Below are 13,606 nucleotides of genomic sequence, written 5' to 3'. Positions count from 1 at the left end.
TCCATGGGCTGGGCCCAGAGGGTGGTCCCTCTCCAGGATGTGGGGACCAGGAGCACAGAGCTGCCGCTCTCTCCTGCCCCCTCCCCACAGTGCGAATGGCTTGCGCGCTTCTTTGAGCTTTCAGATCCAGGCTGGGATCAAGGGTGGCATGGGGGCCCTCAGCCCCTTGTACAGGTGGCCTTCTCTTTGCACGTGTTTGGGAGGGCTCCCGAGAGGAGGGGCGGTCACGCCTACTGAGCCCTTACTCACACCGAGGCACTGTGCGAGGTGCTTCCAGAAGATACCTTCTTTAACGTGGGGGGATAAGCGGTCTCTCAAGTTCACCAGTGAGGAAGGCGAGGCCCAGAGAGGTGGGTTTCTGCCCAGGATGGTGCAGGGAGTGCAGTTGAGCCAGCATGGGGGGACCCAGGCCACCAAGCTCTGAAAGTACCTGCTGTGTGGTCCTGTACCCCTCACCTCTGTCCCCCACCTGCCTGACCACGGCCACACAGTGAATCCTGGCCTCGAATGCTGGCTTCTGCCTCTGTCACCTGGAACCACTTCTGATGATGACGGTCAGATCTCGGAGGCAGCGTCTGACTTGGAATGGCCCAGGATCAGAGAGGCCAGGGAACAGACGGTTTTTCTCAGTGGTCGTAGAGGAGAGCAGAAGGAAGCGTGTACATTTGGGCAGCGTTTTATGCACGGGCTTTAGAGTCAGTACATCTGCCACTGACTGGCCCTAGCTTCAGCTTCTTCGTCTGTGAAGTGGGGGGTAATTAGAGAACCCACTTCACTGGGTTGTTGGGAAGAGTAAATGAGTTAATACACGTAGAAAGCTGAGTATGGTGCCAGGCACAATAGTAAGAAGAATTGTCAGCTGTTATTATTTTTATTTGATGTTTACATTTTGAAAGCACTTTAACCAATCTCATTTGGTTTTCACCATCGCCCTTGTGAGGTGTTCACATGATATGGAGGTGGGAACCGAGGGCCAGAGAGGGTGAGAGACTTGCACAAGGTCACACAGCATGCAAGTGGCAGAGACAGGTTACCCCTGGAGTTTTCCGACAGGAACCAAGTGTGAGCTCTGGCGACCTCCTGCGGGAAGCGACTTGGGCAGAGATTCCCCTGGAAGGGTATGGGGTGGGCTGGTGTGGGAAGGATCCCTGGAGGGGAAGTACTGACCGTCTCCCTCTCCCCAGTGCCTGGAGCGAGCCATGAAGTTTGCATTTGGAGAATTTCACCTTTGGTACCAAGTGGCCCTCTCCATGGTGGCTTGTGGGAAGGTAAGACCCAGGGTGCGCTGGGGGTTGTACACTCACCCTTGGCGGGGGAGGTGGTCTGCTCTCCTCTAGTCCTTCCCAGAGGTGGGCGGAGGGCGGGGCAGTGATTCAGAAATATCGTCCAGCAGCTGATTTTAATCTCCAGGGAATGAGGGGCATGAAGGGTCCCACACAGACCCCTGTGTGAATCTGGTGCCTGCCTGTGAGTTACGACCGTGCCAGGTAGGCAGGTGTGTCTCCGGATGCTTTTCTCCGAGTATATGTGCACGCCTGGGGCATCGTAGCGTTTCCGCCTGTGAGTTGGTTGGTGTGACTGCCTGAGGCAGGCATGGACATGGGTTCCAGGCGAGGGGAACGTTGTTCCATTGGGGCCGCAGCTCTCTTCCTGCCCAGGAGGGAGCGTGGCATCAGGATAGGACATCCTGAACTCACCTAGGAGGGAGCAGGGGCCCCCCCCTCCCCTGAGGGAGTGTGGAGGGAGCGCTTCGAGGAGAGGAGGACGTGGCCGGGGGTGGTCAGGAGGAACCCTGCTCAGCGCGGGGCTGACCTTATTCCAGTTTCCAGAGCTGCATTTGCTCTCCACCTGCCAAGCTCTGCCCCAGCACCCACTGGTTTTCCCTCCCATGAGAATCACACTTACGTAAGCCGCTATTCTCAGCAGTGACATGAAAGGAAAACCTTTCCGGAGCTGGGCGCTGAGGGTGTTGGGGCCGAGGATGCTACGAAGGCAGGAAGTGAGGAGGCATGAGCTCGCAGATGGTTCCAAGAGCTGTAACACCCGGAGCCCATTTGTGGGGCTGAGGGGATTCCTCCCTGCCCCCCGTCCCGCCCCGACCGCGCCACCTGCCATTTCTAGCCCCGCAGCCATCTCTGAGGAGGGCCCTCCCGGCCTTGCCAGCCGCTCCTCCATGAATGGAGGGTGGCCAGGTCCTGGCAGGAAAGGGCAAGAAGGGCAGGTGCTGCAGCCTGACAGGTGAGAAGGGCCCAGAGAGGTGAAGCCAAGAATCAAGTGGGAGCCTTCTCTGCACCCGACTTCCCTTGCCAGGCATTTGTCTTCCCAAACCTCTTCCCCTTCCCCCATCACACGGGCCACCTCCCCGAACATCCTGAAGTCATGACATGACGTACCCTGGCTCTGCACTCCGCAGGGTCTCGTCGAGGCTCAGAGTTCAGAACACAGACAGGGCGAGGCCCTCGGGGTGGCGAGGTGCTGGAGCTCGTGTGGAGCCTGGGCAGACAGCTTGCAGTGGGTTGCGACAGCTTCTTCCCACCTCCAGGGAACAGAGAAGGAGCCTCTAGTCTTGTAATAGTGAGTATGGTCCAAGAGGCCCAGGGCCAGGTTCTCACCCTTCTGTGGGTCATGGACCCCTTGGAGATGCTGAGGAAAGTGGTGACCCCTCCTGAGAAGAGTGCACTGTGCTCAGAAGTTATCTTTAATTTCTGGGGGTGCTCCTGAAAGCCCCCCCCAGTCTCAGGAAAAGGTGTCATGTTACAGGGTCTTCAACCTCCTTACTGAGAAGAGCCAGGCTCAGAGAGGTCCAGATGCAGCCTGGCATACCCCTGGCACACCCCAAGATCCGGGGAGCTGGTGCCCAGACCAGCAAGGTGGATACGAGAATGGCCTTACAGGCAGGAGGTTGGGGTGATCAGTGAGCTCCTCATGCGTGAGGCCCCCCAGGCTGGGTTACACCCGCCCCTGCATTCAGTGCTGCAGGAGATCGTTCTGGAAGCGCACTCTCCACCCCCCGCCCCTCAGGAACCCCGCGCACTGGATCAGTCTGCCGGGTTGGCTCAGGCAGCCCTCGGAAGCGTGGCCAGACCTCGCCTTTGTCAAGAGCCTAAGGTGGGAATCAAGGTTCTGCACCTGCGATTGTGCGCAGAAGGTGAGGCTGAGTGGATATCAATATATCTGGCACCTCCACCTGCAGGAAGAGAGGAGGAGTCCCACGGCATGATTTAGGTCACTCTTCTCGGTCTCCTCGGCAATCACAGTGGCTGCGTTGCTAGGTAACCAGAATGACAAAAAAAGAGCCCGCAGCTCCGACTGTGGAGTCCTCAGATGGCTCCTTAAATAGCAGTGTTTTGTGGTCTGGGTAGGGGTGGGACATGGAGGGTCAGGGTTAGAGAAGGCTGTGTTTCAGGGATGCAGAGGTCAGCAGCCAGGGAGGGGGCAGGCCTGCTGGAGTGTGTGGGCAGAGGGGGCCGTGCTGAGGGAGCTGGGAGCGACCTTCACGGGAGGGGGTCTCCGGAGAGGGGGATGGCCTGGTAGCTCTTGCAGAGTCCCTCACCGGCCTCCCTCGCCCCAGCCCAGGCACCTCCCTCCCCCGCAGCCTCCCAGCCGGTCATATGCTAACACCCTCTTGGTCTCATAGCCTCTTCTTTCATGAGAGAGCAGTGTGGTGGGGACTTTGTCGTCTCTCCCCAGCCTTTCTGTGGGCACCTGACAGGCAAGAGCCATGGTCTCTTCCCCCTCCATGCAGTGACCCCACATCCCCCAGCCCCATGCTTGGGGCTGAGAAAAGCTCTCCTTTCTCAGGGGGGAAGGGAAAGGGAGCTAGAGAAAGGCAGGGGTCCGGAGTGGACACAGACCAGTGGGGCCCCAGGTCTCCATCAGCCAGTCTCCACACTGTGCTGTGGACAGGAGAGTCCTCTAGATCCCCCATTTCCCCAGCGGGGCCTGGGGAGGATGAGAGCTAACTAACGGCAGGGAGCTAGGCCCACTGCAGGGCCCAGCTTGTGGGAATTGTAGTTACACTCGCGCGCGCGCGTGTGTGTGCGTGCGTGCGTGCGTGCGTGTGTGTGTGTGTAGAGCAGGGAGAGAGAGGCCTCCTCTCTGGCCAAGGTAGTCACCACAGAGGCAGCATAGGGCAGTGGTTACAAGCTTAGAGCCAGACTGCTCAAACCCCAGCTCAGCCACTTAGGGGCAGTGTGGCTTCAAACACACTATTTAAGTTCTCTGCATTTCAGTTTCCTCATCTGTAAATAGGGACATAGCTACCTACCTCATAGAGCTGTGAAAAGCAAATGACTTCATATTTATAAAGCAGTTAGAACAGGGGTCAGCACACTTTCTGTAAAGCGTCAGAGAGTAAACATTTTTGACTTTGCGGGCCAAACAGTCTGTCTGGGAACTACTCCACTCTGCCTTTGCGTCACAAAAGCAGCCATAGGCAATATCCACATGAATGGACGTGGCCAAGTTCCAATAAAACTTTATTAACAAAAGCAGGCAGAGGGCCAGATTTGGCCTGTGAGCTGGGTTTTGCAGACCTTCCGCACTTAGCCATCCTCAGCACGTCTAGTGTGGCCCCATCCCCACGGCTTCTCTCCTGCTGCTTCTCTGCCGGCCTTTATGTTCCCCGCACTCCCCACCACTGGTCCTGCCTCCAGTCCCCATGTGGGCTTATCCTCATCTTGCCACCTATAAACTGAGGGTGTTGAACTCAGGGGTCTGAGAGAATTCCTTCTACCTCTAAAATTTCTGTGGTTCACATTTGAATTCATTTTGAAGAGCTTCCCTCTGTTCTCACCTTAGCTCTTATCACATCACTTCTGGGCAAGGGTCACAGCCTTCATTCTCCAGATGAGGAAACTGAGACCCGGGGAGGGGGACTTGCCTGCCACCACCGCCTGGGCTCCTCCCGCTGGGCCTCTTCCTGGCTTGGGAGGAACAGGGTGCAGAGCCGGGGCTGGCTGTTTGGGAGCTGCCCCCACTGTGGGCATGAGGCACCCAGTCTGCCACAGCCCAGGGCTGCGAGTGACTGTGTTGCCCACCCTTTCTCCTGCAGTCATCCTATGCCGTGTCGCTGCTGCGGGAGTGCGTGAAGCTGCGGCCCTCGGACCCCACGGTGCCCCTGATGGCCGCCAAGCTCTGCATAGGGTCCCTGCACTGGGTGAGTGAGCTACGGGCTCAGGGCCCAGGTCCTGGCGGCTTCCTGTGGGAGGATGGTGGCAGGTGGGCGCCAGGTGATCGTGTGGGCACCTCGCTGTGTGTGTAAGGGGTGGGGGAGCGTGGGGAGCTTCGAGGCGGGCAGGCCTGGAGGGGAGAGGGGGGTGGAGCATGGCTTCTGAGAAAACTCCAGCCTCCATCCCCAACTCAGGATGGTGTCAGGTTTGTGGTTCAGCCTTGAATGTCTCCAGGGAGCCAAATGTGGAGTCAAAAGTTGGGGTGCCCCCCGCCTGCCCAGCAGCAGGGGCAGTGGGCAGGACCTTGGAGTTACCTGGGCCAACGCACCATTTGGAGTCAGAACCAGCTCCTGGCCAATGGGAAGGTGGCCTCTCTGTCAGCCCCCTCCTTCCTCTGGGCTCCAGCCCCCTGGTCCCTGCCTTGTGCTCAGCTCCCTGCTTACCGCTCTGCTGAGGCGGCTGAACTAAAGATGAGCTCAACGTGTGCCCTCCGGCCAGCAGCACTTTACCTCGAGGAGGTCAGCAGGGGGAGTGAGCAAAGAGCCCTGGGCCAGGAACCCAGAGCCCCAGGCCTCGCCTTGGTGCTCCCTCCGCCAGGCTCCCAGCTGCTGCTCCCAGCCTGGGGGGTCTAGCAGCAGGGCCTCTGCACGGCTGTCTCCTCTCGCTGGGAGCTCCCTTGCCTACATTCCTGGCTTCCTCAGGTCCACATCAGCCTCCTGATGTCAGGGGAGGTCCTATTTCCACCCTCTTGAGTGACATAGAACAGTGCAGCATCTCTCCCATGTGTTGGCTGTCAGCCCCACCCACATCTCCTCTCTTCAGGCTAAATAAGCCCCGTTCCTTCACTGGCCCAGCGTCTCCCAAAGGGGGAGCTTCTCCCATACATGGTCCTCCCCTTCCTGATGTCGTGACACCCCAGCCTACCCTCGCTGTCGGGTGCCCAGCTTGTTCCAAGGCAAAGGGGCCAGGCTCCAGGTGCCTACAGCAGGCACTTCAGAATTAGCAGCCTCTCCAGCTCCTCCAGTCCTGGGGAGGGAGACTCCGCCAGGTATCCTGAGGACCCTCTCCGAGGGGTCCCTGCCTCACGGCCCAGCGGGCCTCATCCCCCCTGTGCTGCAGGGTCTGACTCCCTCGCACGATTGGTGGAGGGGGGAGGAAGCAGCGCCTTTCCCTCTGTTCCCTGGTCCTCAGGTCCCCATGTATGATATGCGCACATGGCCCTGCCTTGGCCCCAAACGACTGTGGATGATGGGGGAGGGAAGAGCCTGGCTTTGGCCCCAGGCTTTATGATGTTTTTCTATAAGACTGATCTATAATAGGCTCTAGGCATTTGGAAGAGGCTTCGGGATGAGGTGGGTAAGAGATTCACTGTTCCTCATATGTGGCGTAAATGGCATAAAGTATGGAGAGGGCTGGACAGGTCAGGGAGGCTTCCAGGAGGAGGAGGCCATGGACTGGGCTCCGAGGTGGGCCAGCGGCGGGCCCTTCCATCACAGCTTGCTTTCCTCAGCCGCATGATTAGTGGGGAAACTCGTCCCCCAAGTGTTTTTAGGGAGACTATTAGCGCTTACACCCCAGAGGGTAGGGTGCCGTTGAGATGTGGGTGCCGGCAGAGTGGGGACCCAGTCTGAGCGCATTGCAGCAGTGGGTGGTGGCGTGAGCCGGAGGGTGGGCTCGCTGACCTGTGGCTCACACCCCTGTGTGTTCCCAGGGCTCCTGAGAGGGGCCTCAAGTGCATCCCTGGGATGAAGCCCAAATACCCGCCTTGCCAGGAGCGGGGCGGGGAGGACTTCTGTGCTCCCAAGGGCTGCCAGCTCTGAGTTGGCTGTGGGTCCACCCAGCCAATGGCCGCCCTTGCTGGGAAACCCTAAATGTAGGTCTTTCCGCAGCGGAGGAGCTGTTTCCCTCAGCAGCATAATTACAGTGATTATGTGCATTCAGATTACATGGTAATAAAATTAGGATCCAATCAGTCCAAATTGAAAACAGATGAGTTAGGAGCAAAGTAATCAATGACAACATAAATAGAAAAGCCCAAAAGGAAACTTAAACATGCAGACTGGACCTCAGAATCGGGGAGGAGGGTGAGTTGTTTAACCTCAGCGGAGAAGTTTATTTGGGTTTGGGGGCTGGTTTGAGCCAGGGTTCAACTCGGGTACAGGCTAGAGCGTGGTCCTGCTGGAGGGCTGGGGCTGGGCTCCAGGCAGCCTTCCCTGCCCTGAACAAAACCTCCTGTGCCTCCCTACCTGCCTTGGACACTTAGCACAAGGCATTGCATTTTTTGCTGCGTGTGTGTTTCTTGAAGGCAGGAACTCGCTCTCTTCTTTCTTGAAACCCTAGCCCAGAGTTAATGCCTAGTGCTTACTGGATGAATCCTACTTGCCAGTGAGCACAGTCACTTGTCAAGGAATTCTGCCTTGTTTGGTACTTGCCTTTCTATCTAAACGGGGAGCTTCTTCACTTACTGTTTCTCACACCCTCAGCCCTTCTCTCCCACAAAGAACCCTGCACATAGTAGGTGTTCAGAAATACAGAATAACACCTGCTTCAGCAGTCCACGAGGGACAGGTGTGGGAGGTCTACATCTGGCTCACGGTTCTCCCTGGCTCCCTGGGTTGGTGCTGGGCTGAGAGCAGGCTGTAGGTGGCCCAGGGCAGCCTGTTCTCCTAGGCGGCCAGGAGAGGGGCAGCCCAGCACTCTCTGTCCTCAGGGCCGAGAGCAGGAAGAATGGGTCTGACGGGAGGGCAGAGGGGTGCTGGTGCTTTATAACGGGGCACAGATCCTGCAAGGCGACCGATGCCACCTCCGCCTCCTGCCTTCACAGCTGTCCTGGCTCACCTCAGCCCCCAGCAGGCCCGGCCATTGCCCAGCCAAGCCCCATGAGCTGGGGCCCGAGATCTGGGGATAAACAGTTTGGCCCGGGTTGCAGGAAGGGAGGCTGAAACTGGGACACTGGAAAAACGAGTTGTGCTGGGTGAAAGCGGACCAGGTGGCCGTGTGCCCAGAGGTGGAGCACCTGCTGTCCCCGCGTCCCGTCCTTATGCCCAGAGCCAGCGTAGGATGCTCCAGACTGGGTCTGGGTCTGAGATCAAGGTTGCCCCTGGGTGAGGGCAGGTGAGGAGGGGCCTGGGCAGAGGTGCCGGCATTGTCCCATGCCGGCTGCCCTGGGTTTGAGAGCACTGGCCCCGCTGCTTAGCCTGAGGCTTGCCTCAGTGGAGGAGGGCATCCCAGGCTCTGACCCAGTGACAGCAGTGGGGCAGCCCCCTGCCTCAGCATGACCAGCATCTTGCCGGGGTCCCCAGCCAGTTATTTGGGGCAGGAGAAAAGGGAGCTGTAAATATTTTTTCACATCCCTCCAAACACAATTAGTTCAAATTCATTTAATTAAAAAAGTTAAAACCTTTCTAGGAGGACAGGAGATGGGGGTGTGCCTGTGTGTCACACACAGGAGAGGAGGTTGTGGAATGGAAAAGCAGGCCATGCTCATCTTTGGAAAGGTCTGCGGTGCTGTCCCTCGGCCTCTTCCCCTAAGGGGGTGGGATGGGATGGTGGAAGGAGTGCAGGCTTTGGAGGCTGAGAGGATAGGGTTCAGATTCCTAGCTGTGTGACTTTGGGTGAGTCAGCTACCCTCTCTGTGCCTCATCAGTAACCTGGAAACAGTCACATCCACTGTTACAGGGTGGCTCTGACTATCAGAGCTGAGCAGTGTCCCTCTTATTTAGCATGTGGGAGGTACCTGGTAAATGGCGGCCATCCCTGTAGCCGACTCTCAGGAAGGATGTGCCTTTGCGGTTTTGCCTTCATTTTTGAGATTCAGGGATGGGGAGGGCCAGGAAGATGGATTAAGTGTTCAGGAGGCCAGAAAGAATGCCAGCTCTCCTGCCACGAGCTTGTGGAAATTAGGAAGAGTACCTGTTCCTTCCAGGAAGAAAAAAGTGCATTTTCAGTAGAGCAGATAACAACAGGTCCTGGATCCTATGGGAAGCAACTAAGGAGAAACTGGAGGTGCTGTTTAAGCAGAGCTCTGGGGGCTCAGAAATGACCTTTCTCTGGTTCCCAGGGAGGGAAGAAGAGGTGAAGATTCCAGGGGTGCAAGCTCTTTGGCCCACTGCAAGATGAACCGGGCAGCCTGAGCCGGAGCAGAGTGTACAGGCCAGGAGCCTATCTGTGTGGGGACCAAATGAGGAGAACTGGAGAGATGCAGGAACTTGGAAAGGTGTGGGAATGCTTTCCGTACTTACAGAAAGCAAAAGCAAAGCGTCGAAACATTACATCCTTCGATGCGTCCTTTTCCCAAAGGGACAGAGAGGAGAAAAATGAAGACCCACAGAGGGCAGCCATGAATCAGGCAGCTCAGAAAGATCCAAACGTAGACTCAGAAGACCTGGGTTGGAAATTCAGTTTTCTCACTTACCAGCCGGGTGACCTTGGATAGGTCCCCTAAGCACCCTGTGCCTCAGAACCTAAGCTGTAAGACACCCATTCCATCAAGTGGCTGCCGTGCTGTGACACGCCAGGTGGGCACCCAGCTGCTCTAGAATTGCAAGGGAGGAAGAGAGAAAGGATCTCCACGTGGGTTTTGTGACAAAGTTACATGGCCTCCACAGGAAAGGAGGTATTAAAAAGCGGTGTAGGAGGAGAATGGTTGAAAGTTTTGGAAACCCCTCACCCTGGAAGTATTTTGATGAGCAAGGAGGTCCCAGTGCTGTAACCCGAGCAAATCTTGCAGAAGCAGCAGCACAACTCCAGAGCCATTAGCTGTTAACTTTGGAGGCCACAGGAGGAAGTATATGGAGATTGGAAAGGGCAGGTGAGGTGCTAGACGGCTGGGTGGTTGTAGATGGGCAGGCGCTGGGTGGATCAATCAGCCATTTACTTTTCACACTGTAGGTTGAGACCCATTAGTGGACTGTGAAATAGAACTTTTTCAAAAAAGAAATAGACAATCACAGAATAGCATAGAAAATATCCGAGTGTATTACCCACAGTAGAGGTGAGTATTGTGACAGGGTGGGTGGGTGGTTACACGTATGTGTGTCCCAGACCACGGGACAGAGATGTTGACCGACCTGGCGCAGCTGACTGCACAGGGAGACCCCGCTGTCCTTGTGTAGAGTTGCTCCTTATCTGAGACGAAGGGTCAGGCCAGAGACAAAAGGCAGACAGTGGTGGCCCCTCTCTGGATTCCAGGAGGGTCTTTGATGCCACCTCCTAATTTGTCAGTGAGCTCATGTAGCCTTAGGCGACAGGGGCTCTATTCAGATGGCACTCACCCCATGCGTGAGGCTGAGACTTAAAAAAATTCTGGAAGATTAACTATAGATCTAAAATCACAACCAATAATAATAATAGTAGTTTATGTTTATTCAGGCACCGTTCTGAGCATTCATTGTGTCTTTATCTCATTCAGTCCTCCCCGCAACCCTGTGAGACACACGCCCGTTATCCTCATTTTACAGAAGAGGGAACGGAGGCACAGCAAAGTGAAGTGACTTGCCCAAGGTCACACAGTAAATAGCCACGCCAGGGTTTGAGCCCAGGAAGCCTGGCCCCAGAGCTTGTGTTCTAAGCTGCTAGGCCGTCCTGCTCTCTGCATGGAAAATTTACCCATGGACATGGTGCTGACTCTGGATTTAGGTGGGATTATCATACTTCAGAACAAAGGTGGCAAAGCCATATTTTCAAGGGCTTTAGGATTCCCCCTGCTGTCTTAGATGAACAGGAATTGTGCATTATGTATATATGTTTTTAATATATATTTTATATTTGAAATACATACATATTGGGGTTTTTTGTTGATTTTTGATGTGACTTTTTCCCTTTTGCTCGCTAGTTAGAGCACCCATGTATAAATCTATTAATACTGTATGGTATCATATTGTATATTATCACATTTAAGAGAATTGATGATACTTCTTTTTGTTCATAATCCCATGACTCCACATGCAAAAAACTGTTTTGTGGTAGGTAAGAGAAATCAAAATGGTGTCGGCCATGTAAGAAAAGGGTCCATGGAAGCCTTGTGGGTTTGATTTGAGACAGATGCTGACACCACACCTGAAGACCATTTTAAACTATGTGGGCAAGGCTGCAAGTACTGGCCAAGGACAGCTACTAGCCTGGGGTCAGAGGGGACCACAAGTTGGACAAGCTAAGGATGTACGTTGTCACTTTTTAAAGCTAAAGGAGGGTGAGCTTTGTTAATCCGGGATATGATATGTATAAACTGGAGAGGAATTTTCCCTGTTTGCCAGTAATTGCCGAGCTTTGTTCCTGGCACCCTCTGTACCTGGGCTGCCGGAGGTAGAAGCTGGCATTTGCTGAGGAAGGACATGGCCGTGAGAAGAGTGTACACACGTGGAGTGCAGGAGGTTTCTGAATTCTGTTTATAATTCGTACTTGGTGGTTTATAAAAAAGCTCGCTCCTGTTTGAATGGGGCATAATGATGCCTAAAGACAGTGTGGGAGACCAGCTGCACCAGCAGTAGGGATATTAACAAGGAGGCAAGATGCTGTTGCTCACCTACCCTTCCCTTGGTGCCCCCTGCCCGCCCCCGGCCACGAGGCCTCCTTGGACAACCCCAGCCAGGAGGTTGCCTGCTCCTGGGGAGCTCCCATGGCCCCAGGCCAGCACCATACAGTGGAGCCTTAATTAAGAGCCACCTTGTCCTGTGGGGTCTCTCCCTCCTTAGGGGTTCCGTGCGTGCTCATCCGGGCACCCTGCCCCCGTGTCACTGGGCCTCCCCAGCCAGGCCCAGCATAGAGCCTGGTGCTGCAGAAGCCTCAGTGGAGGTTTGTAGGGAGGAGTAGTTACATTGTGGGAGGGGGTCCAGCTCCCCATTTTGCAGGTAAGGCCCTTTGGGACGTAGAACTGAAGTGACTTGCTCAAGGCCCCGTGTCTGTTGGGCCGAGCCTGTGTCGCGAGGCTTGTCCTGTGCTTTTCACTCAGCCTGGCTCCGACTTCAGGGCCCCGCGGCTCTCCTGAGTCCTGCTGGGCCACGTGCTCCAGGGGACAGATCTCCGCATCTACAGACTTGGGTCCACCCGGCCAGCGGACACTGGGCAGCAGGCAGCTGTGGGGTTTACTGAGCTGCTGCCTCCCCCGAAGCCCGAGTCCTCAGGCCTGATGGTGTTACAGGCCCAGCTCCCCAGACTCCCATGTCCTTTCGGTGACCAGCCCACCCACCTGGAGGTGGCCCACTACCCAGGCCGGCAGCTTGAGCTCTGCCACAGGGGGGTAGAGAGCTGCCATTGTCGCCACTTGTCAGGGGTGGTGGCCAGGCCGCTGGGATCCAGCCCCCCTTCCACCATCTCCCTCTGGGCTGCCACCTCACCTGCTCTGCCTCTCTTGTAGTTTGAGGTTTTTTATCCCCTCTGTTCAGTGGGTTCTCTGCTCCATCAGCCTTTCTCCTGCACATAGCGCACCATGGCTGTGCCCAGATGGTGAACTCAGCCCAACTCGCCTCCCCACGGCTAATGGCCTCTATCTCAGGGTCCCCTCATACTCCAAGGAGGGAGAGTCCACCAGTGCCCCCAGCTGTGGCCAGTGGTGAGGCCACAAGATGCACAGAACTGTCCCTCTCCTGCTGGGTGGGGTGCGCCTGAGCAGGGACGGGAGCAGAGTGCGGGCTCACCGGCTGGGGTGCCAGAACCCAGCTTCACTTTGTGGGCCCCTCCGGATGGGGAAGGGGAGATGTTCCACGTAAGGGAGCCCTGACACCTGGGCAGCAGTGGGGCTGTGGGCATGAATCATTCAGCCCCTTGGTGAGGGCGGTACCAGTTGTTCTTGGTGACACTGCTACCGCAGGCACACGGGCAGATGCCATTCCTGGGTGGGTAGGAGGGAGGAGCCCTCTGGGAGGCCTGTGGGCCCTGAGTGGGCACAGCTGAGGCCCCCAGCTGTTCCCAGCCTCCCAACAGGCCTGCCTGCCGTGGGTGCCCCGGAGGGCTGCCTGCGTGCCCCTCTCTCCGTGTCACATGCTGTGTGTGATGTGCACACACGTGACCTGAGCCAGTTGGTCCCTTTCCAACTGGAACAGTCCCTCCTGCTCTCAGGACAAACACAACCCCAGGCCTGAAAAGTTAGAGCTCCCGGTGTCAGGGAGCAAGCCCACAGCCGGAGCCAGCGTGGTGGCCTGCCCGCTCTGCAGGGCTGGCGGTGTCCCGGAGGCCCAGTCCCCGAGCCCTGCCTGCCCCCGGCTCCCGCTTCCCTCTCTCTGCCGAGCGGGGCAGAGACGGACACGGGCAGAGTGAGGAAAGGAGCTGGCACAGACTGGCCTGCTCCTGGGTCCAGGCTCTCAGCAGAGCAGCTGTCGGGGAGCTGGGATCCTTGGAGCAAGGGAAGCTTTCCCTGTGAGAGGTGGCGTCCCGTGATCTTGAGCACAAGGCCTCTGGGTGGGGGAAAAGGTCCAGGTTGGTGCTTGTGGAAGAAGCAG

At 56.7% G+C, this 13,606-nt stretch overlaps 1 protein-coding gene across 3 annotated transcripts in view; it reads left to right on the top strand.

Annotated features, from left to right (window-relative positions):
* TTC7A (tetratricopeptide repeat domain 7A) overlaps nucleotides 1-13,606 on the top strand; it is a 122,809-nt gene that overhangs the window by 65,185 nt on the left and 44,018 nt on the right. For all 3 annotated transcript variants that reach the window (XM_079941260.1, XM_079941262.1, XM_079941261.1), the window contains 2 exons: nucleotides 1,185-1,268; nucleotides 5,054-5,158. In XM_079941260.1, the coding sequence (XP_079797386.1) occupies nucleotides 1,185-1,268; nucleotides 5,054-5,158 (189 nt within the window). The remainder of the gene's footprint in view (nucleotides 1-1,184; nucleotides 1,269-5,053; nucleotides 5,159-13,606) is intronic.

Source organism: Stenella coeruleoalba, assembly GCF_951394435.1.
Source record: "Stenella coeruleoalba genome assembly, chromosome: 13".
NCBI lineage: Eukaryota > Metazoa > Chordata > Mammalia > Artiodactyla > Delphinidae > Stenella > Stenella coeruleoalba.
Note: the sequence above shows the minus strand (reverse complement) of the source record. Positions and strands in the feature narration are given on the sequence as shown.